The 16,585-nt window shown below is 37.9% G+C and overlaps 1 protein-coding gene across 3 annotated transcripts in view; it reads right to left on the bottom strand.

Moving 5' to 3' along the window:
• ppfibp2a (PPFIA binding protein 2a) overlaps positions 1–15,572 on the bottom strand; it is a 64,310-nt gene extending 48,738 nt beyond the window's left edge. Inside the window, exons 1-4 of one of the 3 annotated variants that reach the window (XM_065270002.2) lie at positions 15,549–15,572; positions 9,494–9,580; positions 7,133–7,246; positions 3,391–3,522 (exon numbers count right to left, since the gene is read on the bottom strand). In XM_065270002.2, the coding sequence (XP_065126074.2) occupies positions 3,391–3,522; positions 7,133–7,246; positions 9,494–9,580; positions 15,549–15,560 (345 nt within the window). In that variant the 5' untranslated portion in view covers positions 15,561–15,572. Of the gene's footprint in view, positions 1–3,390; positions 3,523–7,132; positions 7,247–9,493; positions 9,581–11,409; positions 11,581–15,548 lie in introns of those variants that run through there. The other 2 variants (XM_065269998.2, XM_065270001.2) reach the window with 2 other exon arrangements.
• Between the last annotated feature and the right edge of the window lie 1,013 nt (positions 15,573–16,585).

Consider the following 16,585-nt stretch of genomic DNA (forward strand, 5'->3'; position numbering starts at 1 on the left):
AGATCTACGCGGACCGCAAGCGCTGTGATCGGTTAACCAGAACCTCTCCCGTCAGGTAAAAAAAACTGCGTCATAGGTATTTCCGTTTGTGACGGTGAAAACAAAGATCAGCCAAGTTGAGGAGTGATTTAACTCAAACTGCATCAAAAGTCGTTGTTTATTTACTTCCATCATTGCTGGTCTCCTCAAATTATATACAACAAGTTGTTGCTGTTTCTTCTTCGTTTGTGGGTTAACTTGCTAAGTTTCTTCTTCTATGATGTTCGTGCTGCTAATGTGGTTACACGCGTAGTTACTGCCCACCAGCGGTCTGCGTGTGTGTTTGCACATTGACGCGGACAACGACGCAAAAGTATAAATGAAAACCGATGTGGAACCTACGCATTAGGGACCTACGCACGAATATAACGAGCCCTTAACTGTTCTGAACACATTATGATGCATTTAGCAGCAGGTAAATCAGAACACAACTGTTTTTTAAAGATGATTGGCTATTTGACATATGCCTCAAATGGTCTCAAGCCCAAATTGGCCAAAGGGAGGACCGGGAGAATTCCCGGTGGGCCGGTGTGTTTTTTGGCCACGGGTGCCGATGTTGTCATGCCACCGGGTTGAAGGTTATGTCCCTAGGCTGCCAGCACTTATCCAACCCTCACTCGCATAATTTGCGGGGTTAAAATTTTTTAACCCAGGACACACTTTTTTCTTTTGCGTTTTAAAGCGCTCGCTTGTGAACATGAGTTTTGTTTCAGATGTGTCTATATTTAAGCAACTAGATTTAAAATAAACTTGAGAGTGACTTGATATGAATGGCCTCCTAAAAGAAAAGGATGTACACTGTAAAAAATACTTTGCTGCCTTAATTTTTTAGTTGAATCAACTGGGATTTCAACAAAAAAAGTCATTTCAACTTACTATTATTTATCTTGACTAGAGATTGTTAGATTGACTAGAGTTGTTATAACTAAAGGTGAGTTGTTATAACTTATCAAATTAAATTGGGACAACTCATCTCTGTTGACATGACTTGTAAATCTGAGTTGATTTAACAAAAAAATTAAGGCAGCAAAGTATTTTAACAGTGTACGAATAGTTTTTTTTTTTGCTCCAACAATAAAATCGTCTAATAGTCATTATTCATCGTCTATTGCAAGAGTAACAAAAATCTATTCGATTCAAAACTCATCGGTATATTGAAAAAAGTACGTTTCATATGAATAGGCTATGATGTTTTCTCAAGTAAAACAAATTTTTGGAAGTCCATATTTAAATATTATATATTTGTTATTTTTGACACGGTATGCCTACATTACATTATTTGTCAATATACATTATCTAAGTACAAAAAAATTAAGATAAGCATTTTTATTTTTCTATCGGTTTCCCCTGCATACTTGATAAATCTTGTTTGTGTATTGTAGCATGGCACAGTAGATGCGATTCTGCCTCATTGTGCCTGAATGGCGTGAATTGAGCGTTGCCGCGTGAAATGCGCAAGTTGTAAAATGTGAACTTTTGAAACGCGCCGCCAATCAGGACCGTGCTCTAGTAGTGACGTGAATTTCCGCGTGAATGTCTCGATGACTATAATTTCACGCACGAATGAAGCAAGTAAACCAAAAATGTTCAAGCGGCAAACTAGACGTGAATTTGACGCCTCAAACGCGGCTGATGAGAACCCAGGGTAAGGTATAAAACTCCACTCCGGCCCTGAATGGTCTCTGCATGTTTAAAAAAGCAGTTGTGTGCACAAAACAAAACACCATATAAATGCTTAAACTCGGTACAGTAAGTACAAAATTATGAAAACTAGCTAAATTACTACAAATTATAAAATGATTCTAAAGAGAGCCTTTTTGTTTCTTATGAAACTATTTTTTGCAGTTATTCACTTGCCAGATTTTAAAGGCTGGAACGTTTAAGGGTCATTCAACTTTTAGTTCAAATTATAGTCATTCAAATTATATAGTTCATCACCAGACACAAGCAGCAAGCAAACCACAATAAAAAAAAAACATCACACCGTCTGCTCACATTGGCATGGGCTTTCAGAAATCATCTTAAGAAGAGTAAATACCTCAGTGACCCATTTCACACATGACCGTGACTCTAATAGAGGGCTTTTTGTTAAAGAGCCAAGTGAATAGATTTCATTTCCAGGATGTACCATGTGAGCAATCAGCATTTGAAAACAAACCAGCTTCCAATGTGGTGTTTGAAATAACATCATCGTCTGGATACTAATCTTTGAAAATATATCCAATGGACTCACGGAATGATGCATAAAGTTGTCATTAGCTAAGGAACTTGGCTTTCCTGCATGCACCATTATGGCTTAAAACCTATAATAACCAAATCACTTTTAGTATGCTAGGCACAAAAAGCAGTAATGAAAATAACTGTAACTTCCAACCTAATATCAAGTTTGTAAAATTGAAGCATTTAAATGGTCAAATACAGTTTCATGTAACATCAATCACGACGGAGAAGAATTCCAAGTAAATATCTGTTCACTGTCCTGGATGTGAATGCATGCACTATTAGAGTGGCATGACACCAACTATATGAGAGAGAGAGAGAGAGAGAGAGAGAGAGAGAGAGAGAGAGAGAGAGAGAGAGAGAGAGAGAGAGAGAGAGAGAGAGAGAGAGAGAGAGAGAGAGAGAGAGAGGGAGAGAGAGATAGAGATTGGCATGCGGGTGGAATGCTCACGAGCAGATTGGTGCCATTTTTCCTCTGTGTGGAGCCCAGCAGTTGTCTGATCTCATGCTGAGGTTATTCTTAATATCTTCAATGCTAAAACACTCTGGCTATTTGTCACTTCACTTCTAGACCTCTCTCATGACTAAATATCACATGTGCACACCAGTACTAGTCTGTAACATGTACATGTTCACTCATGATGAGCAAATTAAGATACACAACCTCACAGACACATATTGCTTATGCCAGCACACCATAAAAGCCCAAAGTCTATAATTTACATCAATCTATGTCTATGTGCCATAGTATTTACTTACTCTGAACATAGTAATTACATGAATACAGCACACGGTTAACTACAAAACCAAAACTGGACAAATTTGTACTCCATAATAACAACAACATCTCCACAATAACAACAAGCACACTGGCGTATCCTTTAGCACTCTTCATATGTCTTTAAAACTGAAATATCAAACACCATTTTATTTTACTCATGTTTTCCTCCAACAAAAACAAAAACAGTTTGATTATAAAATTGAAACCAGCTAACAAAAGTAATCAGAGTGACACAAACAGTAAAACAGATTTGTTAAAAACAACATATTCAGCATTAACTCTGCTTTGAATCGGCCTAAAATGCAATCTGAGGATTGTCAAGGGATTCAGGATTCCGTTTAGAGTCATACCTCAGCTTTATGTTGCCTCTCAGTGCTTTGAGCATGTTTGTCCTCCATGTCCAAAAGCTTAAATTTCAGACAGGACACTTCCTCCGTCAAACCCAGCTTCTGTGTTTCCAGAGAACTTTTGCTTGCAAGCTCCTATGAGGTTCCAAACAGATACAAGAGATATAGACTCACAAAAATAAAATACAAACTGTACATTTCACAAGGCAAAACAAATCTGAAGACTTTGCTTAGCTGCAGTTTCACAATGGCTAAATATATACAGGTTATGAGGGCTATATTTACCCTCTTCTTTAGCAGGGACTGTCACATGAGAGAGAGTGAACACTTAAGCACACAGTAAACAGAAAGATAACATGGAAATAAATGCATTGTTTAAATAGATGACAAATTTGTTTTACTAGCTAAAAAGCATTAACATTTAAAAAGTTTCAATTGTCCTATATGGTAAAAACATTATACTGTCTGGATCTTCATGGTTACACTTAGACACAAAACAGAAATCAATTTTATAGCACAGAAGCCCCAAAACCCATCTTCGGTGTGAGCTTCAAGCCTTTTGAGACAGCATGTGGAAAATATTAAGCCTGTGTAGAATTAGATTTGCTTTTGAAGGCCAAAACCTCATAATGACCACAGGCACATGCTCTAAAAAAAGCTTCCCGTTTAAAAGGCGAACACTGGAGATTTAATCAGCCATAGAGTTTTCAAAGTGAAGAAAAATTCAACAAAAATATGCAATTAGCTTTTCAGGAAAGGTAAGATTCAGGAATGTAAAGCTGGTCCTTGAAAATGGCATGAAAAAGAACTTCAAGAAAGGTTTCTCTTTCTCCACTAAGTTCATCTGTTTCTTCCTTATGTTGCTGGAAATTGAATATTTATTTTCCCATTCTTCCTCACCCTCACTGTCATAGTTTTAGCAGCAAACGCAGGATGCCTACTATCAACTCATTTCTAACTTGATTCCATTGCCGAATGGTCAGATTTTTTTCGAATAACAGCAGCTTGGAGTAGTTTTGACGGGTACTATGATTAATGTATCACTCCAATGTCTCTTATCTCATGTCAACATAAATAAAATACATAACTGGAACCAAGGAAATCCATTCCACTATTTTGTGTCCAATTGTTGTCTCATATGCCAAGTTGACAGGTTTTTTGCCTGAAGTAAACAGGACAGTACACTATAAAAAATGTCTGTAGAAATTACAGTATTACTTGGTATTACTGGCACCTTGCTGCCAGTAACTTACTGTAGATTTTACATTTATGTTATTTACTGGCAACAGTTTGTTCAAAGTTAAATGAACATGAAATATTTTCAGTCTTTATCTTCTACTGTAAGTTACCGGCAACCAGCTGCATAATTACAGCAAATTTTTACAGTGTAGCGCTCCAGAAGCAGGGTTGGGGATCCTTGACTTAGACTTAATACAAAAGAAAAAGCAGCCAATAAAAGCCTAAATTAATTGTGACCTCCTTCAGTATTGTTTAAAATGCATCTTAAGGTGAGACCTCAAGAAGGTTCTTGGAATAAAATGCTATGAGAACAATTTAGGCAAAGGGTGACTACACTGCCTTAACTGGGGGATGAACACAGCCTGGCCCATTGATTGATGTAGGAGACCACTGTAGTGTTTGTTGTGCAGATCAACACATGGTGGTCATTCAACTGTAAAAGGAAGTGTTTTTCTAAAGTTAGAGACACCACCTTCATTTTGATGTGTGCAATTTGTGTTCCATAGAAGATGAGAGTCCTCCTAAAGCCACAAGCTTTACCCTCTAAAGCAGGGGTGGGGAACCCTGGTCCTGGACGGCCATTGTCCTGCAGAGTTTAGTTCCAACCCTAATCAAACACACCTGAAAAATCTAATTCAAGTCTTCAGGATTACTTGGAAATGAAGTTCAGGTGTGTTTGGTTAGGGTTGGAACTAAACTCTGCAGGACAGTGGCCCTCCAGGACCCAGGGTTCCCCACTCCTGCTCTAAAGCCATGCAAAGGGTTTCAATCTTGAGAGATTTGCAACAGGAGCATGTCTTCATCATAGCCAAATCTCAAACTACCCTTGAAAATGTGTGGCTCTCTGATTCATAGATATCTTCTAGAGACTCAGTCTCAAGCAACTCGTAGCCAGACCTTCGGACTGCCAACATCGCAGTTTTCACTGTTTAACGACTGCTCAAGAAGTTGTTTGACTGACATATAAAGCAACCAATCACAGTTTGCTTATTTAGCATTAGGACTAACCCAACCAAACCATGCCCAAGAACGACTGTCCCCCCTCCATACTCCCTCAGAAGCGTGCACTCACACTGTACTTGAGCAATCTCAGCTTAGGCACACTTTCGTCATAAGGATGCAATTGTTTTGAAGAAAACATGAAGTAAAATGTTCTCTTAACACTGGAGCCCATCGTAATCTTAAGTGTTCTGTGTCGTTTGTTGCGAGATGACAAACAGCCCTCTCACATGCCTATCATATTGCTTAGTTGATCTGTCGCCTGTACAGCTCAGACATTCAGTTAACCCTGCTACGCACATCAGAAGGTTTTAACAAAAGCCAGATTTATTGATGTCTCTCATTTTGAACCGTGCTCTGGCAGATTTCCGATCACACTGCACGTTCCACACCTGAGCCCAAGTGAACCACACTTGAGCCCACCTCTGCAAGCTGGCCAGGTGATTAACGAAACCGGACATGGAACAGACCGATTACACTAAAGGTACAAACACAAGCTGAGCATAGTTTTTTGGTGCACTCATTTAGTGCAAAAACCCGGAAGAACAGGAGGTTATCATAGGAGTATGAACTGTGGCAGATGTAAGGTAGCAGTCATCAAGTTTGGATTGAACTGCTCATCGCTTGACAATTCAAGGTTAATCTTGTCCACAGTCTGAGTTACGACCTCAATCAACTATCCAAAAGCAGCTAATAATGAAAGCCAATCTGCCCCATCACCGAACACCTGGATTTTCAGATGCAGGCAGTTTAAGATCCTCGTGGGGATCAGGATAAATCGCAAAGCAAACTTAAGTTCAACTGGAATCCCCCGGTAACCTGTGATCCCCACCATCAAAGACACCATGCTGCCTCATTGAACGAGGTAGCCAAACTGTGAGTTGCATATGCCTGGCTTTAATCATGTTTAAAGAGAGCTAAGAGGGAGCGTTTTTAATGGCAAACACTTACCATGAGCACAGCCAGCGCCCTTGAGAACTCACCAAGGGTACTCCACTTACAGACAAAAGACCCATGAAGTAAACAACATGCTTCACTATAAAAAAGCTTTGCAGTTCCTGCTTGTGTAAAGTGAAAGTGTCTAACGTTTATTTTCACTCAGCCTTTCTTTGTGGTACATTCCATTGTGTGTTTTTTAAGCTGTAGCAATGTAATTTAGACTTTTCAAAGAGACTAAAGTGTAGGGCAGTTCAAATATATCTGACCCTACAGGCAGTATGGGGCTGTGCTGGGGCGCCGCCCCCCTAAAGTTGGCCAGAGAAAAAGCTACTTTAACATGTGACCAAAAAGTTAATTATATAGTGCAAATTAATTCACCTGATAAATGGCTATTAACAGTCCTGGATTACTACAGTAAAAGTTTGATTTTGATTGCGCCCCCCCCCCCCCCAATTTTTTTTAACCCCAGCCGCCACTCCAGAAGACGTTTGCTGTGTAGAAATGGTTCTCAATACATGGTTCTCAATAGTTTATCTTAATGATATAAAAAAGTATACATTATTTTCACCTGTTGAAGTGTCTCTTCAGTGCAGCTGAGTTGGTGATGATATTCCTTAAGAGAACTCTGCAGGTCTCTGATCTTCTCACCCTGAGCCTCCACCTGGTCTGTCAATACACTCACCTAAGAAGCAGAATCATTAAGATCAGTCCATAGGTCTTTAGTGTCTGATATCTTGTGATATGATTTATATTTATAACCATTTATTCAATATTTAGCATTTACATCGAATTAAAATTTATACATTTTAATCAAAAGTCCTTGATTTCAGAATCTAGACTCATGCTTTGACTTGTCTTGTTGTGAGCAAATTACCCTTGATGTTTTGGTGACACATGTTCCTTATCTTTTTATTTTGTATTTTGGAATCTGTGTGCCATCTGCTGTCCTGCCATATGACCCGTATGCGTTTATTTTTTAAATCGTACTTTTTCTATGCGGTTTGGCCATTCATCGACACACAAACGCAGGTTAAGGAACGCTCCTGCTACGGTGAAGATTTTTAGAAACTTTTTGGTTTGTGATGTTAGCTGTGTCCCAAGTATTCTAAGACCGATTGCGTCACAGAAGGGTGACTGAAGGCTAGTAAGGCTGTCCCAATTTCAAGCCTCAAAATGTATCCTTATTTATCTGCTCTGCTAAGGATGGATCCTTCACATCATAAGCCAGAGGTGCCCAAACTCGGTCCTGAAGTGCCGGTGTCCTGCAGAGTTTAGCCCCAACTTGCCTCACCACACCTGCCTGGAAGTTTCTAGTATGCTTAAGACCTTAATTAGACCTTAATCATTCAGGTGTGTATGATTTGGGTTGGAGCTAAACTCTGCAGGACTACGGCCCTCCAGGACCGAGATTGGGCACCCATGTCCTAGGCTACCCGAAGATTCATTGCGCCCCTGTAATGGCTGAATATTTTAAAATAAACATTTAAAACCTTTATTAAATAAAAATGTGTATTAAGCAGAAAAAGTTTCTTGTCACTGTTTTATAAGTATTATAAGTTATGTTTTGTATTTATATTATTCTGTGTATTTTGTGTAATATTTCTAAGGTTGATTCATTTGATATATTGTTGGTTAGTTTAATCTACATCAACTTGTGATATTTTCTAAAATAAAATTAATGTTTTTCTGGTTCCATATTTTTTTTCTAATAAATCAGAAACGTCTCCGCTGTGTCCCACAGACAGGCGCCGTGGGTGCGTACAGCAGGTGACGCAGCTTATGGATCCTCAAAAGACTAGCGACCATCAAAGGACCAAGCCTTCGAATTGGGACATAGCTGTTGCTGTTTGTGCTGAGGCGAGACTCTGCAATGGCTTCTGATTGGCCAACATGACTTTATGGTTAGGGATATATGGCCATCCGTTTGTTTGGCATGCTCTTGACAGCACTTTATAACGGGCTTTTGCGTGTTCGTGTGGACGCTGAGTTTTTTATGGAAATACTTTTTAAAGATTTTTTTTTTTAAGTTTTTTTTTAATTCCTGTGTATGTGTGAACTAGGCCTTGTTGTCAGTGACGTTTCTTAATGGGTCTTTAAGTCCAGTTGTATTTTTATTTTATTCTCAGTGGGTTAGGTTGTCAGGCTTGTTGGCTGTTTTTAAGACGTTTTGTTATTGGCCCTGATTCTCTATTAACAGAATTTTTGTTAAACCTGCAGTCTGCAAGTGGGTTCTGTCTGTAAAAGTGTGAAGATATCGCTCTTTTATGTGAAAATTACTTTACAATCTTATTACAATTATTATTTACTGAGACAGACAATAACCCGTAAAGCAGGTCATACACATACACACCCACTGCTTTTGCATGATACTATGATAATATATTCTGGGATATTGTTGTCAGCCCAGTTGATCAGGAATAGGCGGTCAGTCATACTTGCACTGCATTCATTAGCAGCTTATAAACTATGAAAACCAAACAAGCCAGGACAGAAATAATCCATCTTGAATACTTTCTGATCCCATGACACACCGGCTTCCTGTAAAGTTCTTAGTTATCTTAATCTGCAAACCCAAAAGAGTGCTTTCAAAATGTCTTTTTATACACATCGTACAGCCCAGTGACAGTTATTGTGTAGGCAGTCTGAGTAGATCTTTAGCTCGTAGCAAATATAAATCTATTTACATTATGAATCTTCTCACGCCGCTTAAAACAGATTTACTTATTTTATTAATGTGTTAACTTTTATGAACCACAGCAAATTCGTAAACAAAGATGCTCTTACAGACATCCAGGACACAATATGTGAAAGTATGTGTGCTAGAACTTTTTGCTAGACTGCTTCTGATACTAATGAGACCACTGAATACATTCATACTCAAGATGAGGCTATACATGAAGTATACACAAGAAGTGAACAGTTGTTTTACCTGTAAAACTAGTGAATCTTTATCTCCTTCTAGACGAGACAGCCGCTCCTGATAGCTCTCGCTGTTGTCTGAGCCCTGCACGTTGACCTGTGGTTCACAGATGGTTAGAGTTACAATTACAGTTTGCAGAGACGAAAGCAAAATGCTTAAAACTGTGAGGCCCATTACAGTTATCATGTGTGTAGTGGGTCACTGGTTGAAATAAAACTTTTCAAAATCTCCCTTATAAATGATTCAATTTCTGTCAAATATGTAGCAGCACTTTAACAAAGCCTTATTTTACCCAATCCCCTTACAGTAAATGACATGTGTTTGAAAGGAATTTCTTAAGAGGTTTACTTCTCTAATCACGTTTCTATGCATAAACTGTGTGCTGTCGAATTAACAGAATTTGTGAAATATCGGGCATGTGTAGATTCTGTATAAGACTTGCAGCACAATTTCTGCACAATACATAAAATAAACCTCTGGAAAGGCTCTGTACTGCATCCATTAAAACTTCAAAGAGTCAGTATGAATGTTGTGCTGTTAAATCTGTGTGTGATGGGAGATGATAGCAACACACACATTTAAATGCATGTATGCTTAACTGGGTACATAAACAAAGTATGTTTGAGTGTGTGTACAGTATGTGCTGTAATTAAACAGATTTTTTATGCACAATGCATCAGACTGTATATAGGTATTAAGTAAAAACAGCCCTACATAATAAAAAAACATAATAATGAGTACATTATAGCAAAGACTGCAAAAATATGTCAAAATATGCAAATAATAACATCACTTCAACATTATACTCAATGTTTTAAATGTAACAAAAATTGGTGTAAACAAAATGCAACTTGTTATGCTGTAAACACAGTTAACTCACACAGTATTATAGCATGCTGTATACATTAAGCTGTTTTGAGCTTGGGGTAAAAAATTCAGTCTGCTGATAGTGTTCGTCTGTATACACATAGGTGATATATTACTACAGAATTCAAAAAAATAAATAATTACGTGAATGCATCCTAAACAGAAAACACAGCTAAACACAATATGCACTGCACAATTCCACATCTTTTAGGCCAGCTCTGCATACTAGGCCGTGAAGGATGCTAATCTAATGTACATTACTAAAACTTAGACTAACACAGTAACTGTACTACCCGAATTGTCATATTAACATACTGAAAGTGCACTTCATTTCACGGTGTATCTAGATTCTAATTTTAATGCTTTTGTCTGTCATTTCATTAATTACTGCAACCACAGAACACAATGCTGGGTTAAAAATGGCCTAATGTTAGGTGGTTGTTACCTAATTGGTTGTAATGACGCCCCTGGGTTAATACAAGCCAAGCTTGGTAACCCAAGCCCGGCATTTTTTATCAGTGCATTGTTGTTCAAAAATCTACAGACTAAAAAAATTTTTTTCACTTGATTGCCACAGGAAGTAATACTACACAATTAAAATTGCCAGTCAAATAACATTGATTTTTGTGAATACGCAATATATTTCAATAAGTAATTTATAAAGAAGGCATGTGTGTGTTAAAACACTGACAGTTACCCAATAGAAATACACATGGAACAGAGCTATACTAGCATAGACATCACATGACCTGACTAAATCAGATTGTGTAATGGTATTGAACAACAAATTATAACAAGCAAAAGTGGTACAAGTGTTTTGTGAGTTCACTCTCAACATTCACTAAGGTGCTTAAAAGTCTTTTCATGCTTATCCATCTCTGAACGACAGGTTTTAACTTTGTCAGTGGCATTAACATTTTCACATCTCTTTAATCTCTTTCAAACATACAGCATAACACAAGCATTTTCTCCATTCATTCTGTTTAACTGTTAAATTATCTGTCAACAATACCACACGGGCGCATACGTAAGTTAAATATAAGAGCAGATATGCTCACCTTTTTAAGCCATGCAAAATGCTTGTAGAAATCAATGTCCCATTCCATTCTGTAGGGCCATCATAACATCCTTAAATCTGACACTATCACAGCCGCTAGTCCAGACACAGAAATAAAGTCTTGCCTTATTTTCATCTAGTTCTCTCTTTGGTTGAGGTTCCCGAGCATCTGGTTTGGAGCAGCAGTCTATAATATCAGGCTTCATTCCTGCCAGTTGGTCTTTTTTTTGTTACTTCCCTCTTCTTTCTCCTCCTATACAGTACACTCCTCCCTCCACACTTTCTTCCTCTGCCAACACATTTTTCTTTTTGTTTCTAAACTTCTTTTCACCCCTTAACTCTCTCTTAATAATGTATGCTGTGTTAAAGGGTTTCCCGTAAAAGACAACTTTGAGAAACATGTCTATGAGACACAGGTAAAGAGAATATGTGTAAATTGTAGATGCTACAGACAGACAACAGCATCTACTTGAGATTGTACTGTACTCTAAATCTATTTTGACAACAGCCGTCATGAGTGAATCAAACAAAAATTCAGTTAACATTTAGAATGGAAAATCCCATATTAGTGAACATAAAAACTTCCCTGGACTACCAGGTAGTAGGAACTTTTACTGCGTGCTATACAGTAGTACCTTTAGGATGAATGAGGGGGGATTACTTGTTTACCTGATTAATTGTACCTTTCACAATACATATTGTTTCAAAGCAGAAGACAAATTGTGCAAATCAAACACTCTGTAAGCTCAACATGTCTTTGCACGCTTCTCCTTGTATATTTCCTGCATTAAGTCCCTGCTGTGGCTTTTTTAAGGCACCAAGCTTTATGAGGGGGAGTTGGAGTTTTAATGGAGAATTCCATCAGCCCTTCCTTGGTTACAGCAATGGGTGGTGCCATGTTTGGAGGGTGAAAGCCCTATAGATTAATATTAACGTCTTCTCCTAGACTGGTCCTTCTCCTCTACTTGGATGCCACAGTTATTAGACTGTTCTTAAGTGGTGTGAATATAAAATATTTTATAATGATAAAACACACTAAAGTTTAATAAGTGATTGTATTGTTATAATAGACATTCTTAGTAGTCACACCTTATTGTGACACCCTATACCACGTGTCTCCAACCCTGATCCTGGTGAGCTACCATCCTGCAGTCTTCAGTTCTAACCGAGCTTAAACACACCTTTCTGTTGTCATCAAGCAACCCTAAACACCTTGAAAAGCTGCTTCAGCTGGGTTTGATTGGGGTTGGAGCTACAATCTGCAGGACAACAGGGTTGGAGACACAACCCCTAGACCGGCCATACCCAAACTGTGGTCCGCGGACCACTAGTGGTCCGTGAGGGTACTGCAGGTGGTCCTTGTAAAGGCAAAATAAAATATAAAATAATATATTTTTTTAAGAATAATATATATTTTTTTAAGAATCTGTTGTACTGATGTGATGACCAGTTATAGTTTTAGTGCTAGTAAGCCTTTTTAGAGGTGCAGATTAATTCAAGACTTTGTGTAGACACATTTTATTATGAGTATTATGAGGTGGTCCGCGAAAATTCTTGATTACAAATAGTGGTCCACACGCACAAAAAGTTTGAAAACCCCTGCCCTAGACAGTGAAAAAGAGTCTGTGCAGTGGCCTTTGCATTTTATACCATTAATCTTTATATTATATGTGAGCTGCTACTTGGCATATTAAGGTAGAAATTTGGTGTGCCATCATGTCAGTGTGTGTACACTGTGTGTATTGTGCAACATGGGACAGATTTTGTAGCATTCGTCATATGAAGATACATTATACAGTAATGTTATTGTTTCATGCCACAGTGACTAATAGTAAAACAGCTCTCACCAGTCTTCTGTCTAACCACAGAAGAAGAGTTTGGGGTGTGACCGAGGGGATCTGTGTCCTCAGGGTTGCCTTGTTCTCTTGCAGAATAACATTTAGGTCTTTATCGACCTGATCAGTTCTTAGAGGATTAGAACTCACTATAGAGGCAAGCTGAGCAGCTGGATGGCTAAGATCATCTGCTGGCAACATAACATCTGACCAAGAAGTGCAAGAAGACATTAGGTGAAGGTTGGGTTATGGTCTTTGATTTTAGGAACAATTTGAGGTTACGTGTTGGTGTTCAGGGTAAATATTTAGGTCCAATTCCATTTCTCCTCCGTTTAGCACGTTCATATTAGGGCTTAATGATGTTTCAATTCTCTTTTAGTTGGAGGGGTAGGGGAAGGGCCAAATAACCCTTCAAAGAGGATTTTTCGGGGCCTCACTTTAAACGAAGGGGTAAGATATTTTCCAACATGCGAGTATAATTCAGGTCTTAATTCACATTTATAAAGTTTTTAAAGAAAAAAAAAATTAGTTTTATGGTACAATCTTGTGTTTATATTTATGGTCATGTAATTTAAAGACATGTTGCAAATAAATCCCTAAAGTTAGCTTACATATACCGCGTTACTGATTGCACAATAGTACAGCAACATAGACAAATAACCTCTGGAGCACGATCACATTCTGGTTGCCCTCTCTGATTGTTTCCTGGATCCCCCGGTCTGATTGTGTCCCGGTTCCCATCAGATTGCCAGCCCACTAGAGTGATTGCAAACAGCCCGGGGTAACCGGAAAGTGAATAGATGGAGGTGGAGAGTCACCAACAGAGGGGTTTGTGTGGTGTGCTGCTTTTGGGTTTCCAGGGCCACTTTTAGGCTATAACTAAACATACAGTATATGACAACGTATAATGGCAGCATCTTTTAAGTTTCTACTTTGACGTAGGATGTATGATGTTGTATGATGGTATAGAAGTGGTGTCCCATTTTTTAGGGGAATAATTGTAAACCTTCCCCTTTCTACTCTCTTAGGGGAAGGGGTAGGTGTATAAAATAGAATTGGGCCTTAATTTTAGTCTTTATGTTATACACACGCATTAAAGTGCACATATTATGCCCAATTTTACAAAATGTGTCTGTGAATTTTCAACTAAAAATACCCCCACAGATAATTTGTTATAGCATATCCACAATGTCCCTATTTTGGTGGGAGCAAAACTGCACTGTTTGTACCTTTAAATGCAAATGAGCTACTGCCCTCAATCCCTTACCAACAGACAGTGAGCACTTTCAGTTGAAAACAGACCTGATTCCTGTGAATACAGTCTGATACAATAGTATATTTAGCCACATTAGTGCTACAGCGGCTTTGTTTGTGTGACATCACATTAACAAGATAGAAAAGATTAAAAAAGAAGGTGTACACACTGCCAACACACATTTATGCCCAAACACATTTGCATGTGCCCTTTAATACTGCAATTTCATGTATAAATTAATGCAATTTAAAGTCTCTATGAAATCAATAATAAACATTGTATTTGGCTGGTCTAAAACACAGAAAAAATGGTCATAGAGAAAATATAAGCATTCAAACTTTTTTTGAGGAGATCAAACATCAAAAACGGTTAGACACCCTCAACATTATAAACAGCACTGATGAGTAAAAGAAAAGACATATACTGTATTGCACATCGATTTTATAATAAAAAAAATCTGTAATGATAATTTCATGCAGTATTATATCTAGATCAGGAATTAGAATTTATTTGTGGCGCTTACAAGCTGTTAAATGCGGCTTTACTTGTCTGTGCTATAAACAAAACATATTGGTACTTAAAAACAACTCTCGTTATTTAAAAAAGAGGGGAGGATCTTCTCGATTGTTCCTCACTGATTTTAGGAATTAAGGAAAACTAATACACCATATACAATGTTTACCACAATACCATAATTTAAACTGTAGCCTAAATCAAATACTTTTTTTATTGTTTTTAGCATTTAAGTGGTAAATAAAATACTGTATTTGGCCTGCAGTCAGCCCTGTATTAACCTATGGCCTTAAGTGGATTCGTAACAGTCCTGTGTTTTTGATAAACAGTGCAGTCCTAAATGTAACACACTGTTAGGAAAGCACATTGCTCATAATGCAAAAGAGCCTAGTTATAAACTACATCATATACTGTAACAGATACCATGTGTCCAAAACATTAAACTATACAGCAAAAACAATTATATGTTTTAAACATAATCTGCTAAAAAAATATAGACAGTAATGTCCAAAATTTAAAAAGAATCTCTTACTGTACCTGCTGCATCATCCATGTGTTATATGCCGTCTTCAGGATGAATATCTGATATCACAGTGACAAACTATCTGATCTGATGCTTTACTTTTACCATTCCTGCCTTTAAGACGTGCAGACAAACACAGAAATCACTTATGACAGACATATTAATATTGAATGGAAAACAGCTGCATGCGTGCTGTATATATTTACTATGGACGTGGTTTATGGCTTTAGACCATCCTTTCATTATGTAGCCATCAATCAACCTGCTTAAGGCATCTGGCCAATGATGTAACGGGGTGTGTCTCCTAAAAAAGTTTATGTCCCCCACTTTATATTAGGTGTCTCAATGTGTACTTACAAAAAATAATAAACTGTTATATTTATATAAAACTTAAACGTAAAATTACGCTTTTTGAGAAAAACATTCCAGGATTTTTTCTTATTTTAATAGAATTTGTTGGATCTCAACATTTTACAGTTTCAATGCAGTTTAAAATGACAGTTTTAGCAGCTTCAAAGAACTCTACACAATCCCAAATGAGGCATAATGGTCTTATTTAGCAAAACGATTGCCATTTTTGGCAAGAAAAAAAAGCACTTTTAAACCACAACTTCTCATCTTGCACTAGCCGTTTGACACGACACTGCTACCTTACGTATTGTGTAAGCACGTCGAAAGGTCACACATGAAGTATTCGAAACTACCGCCCCAGTGTTTACAAGTTTGGAGAAAGAGGAGCGTTCTGACGTTGTCATATGTGTATTGATACTAATCAATGTTTTGTGTTAGTTTATTGTTTAAAATGATCCGCAAATGTGCGTCACCTTCTGACGCAAGGTCGCACTGGCGCGTCACATGGCTAGTGAAAGACGAGACGTTGTGGTTTCTTCCCAGAAATGATTTTTGTTTTGCTAATTTATTTATTTCATGTTGAAAGACGACTAGATCATGAGCCCACAAGTGTGCAGTGGTGGATTAAGGCATGGGCGGCATGAGCAGCTGCACAGGGCACCCCCCACAAAAAAAAAACAGAATGCATGTCCAGGTTTTT

The sequence above is a fragment of the Paramisgurnus dabryanus genome, chromosome 9 (genome assembly GCF_030506205.2).
Source record: "Paramisgurnus dabryanus chromosome 9, PD_genome_1.1, whole genome shotgun sequence".
NCBI classification, from domain to species: Eukaryota; Metazoa; Chordata; class Actinopteri; order Cypriniformes; family Cobitidae; genus Paramisgurnus; species Paramisgurnus dabryanus.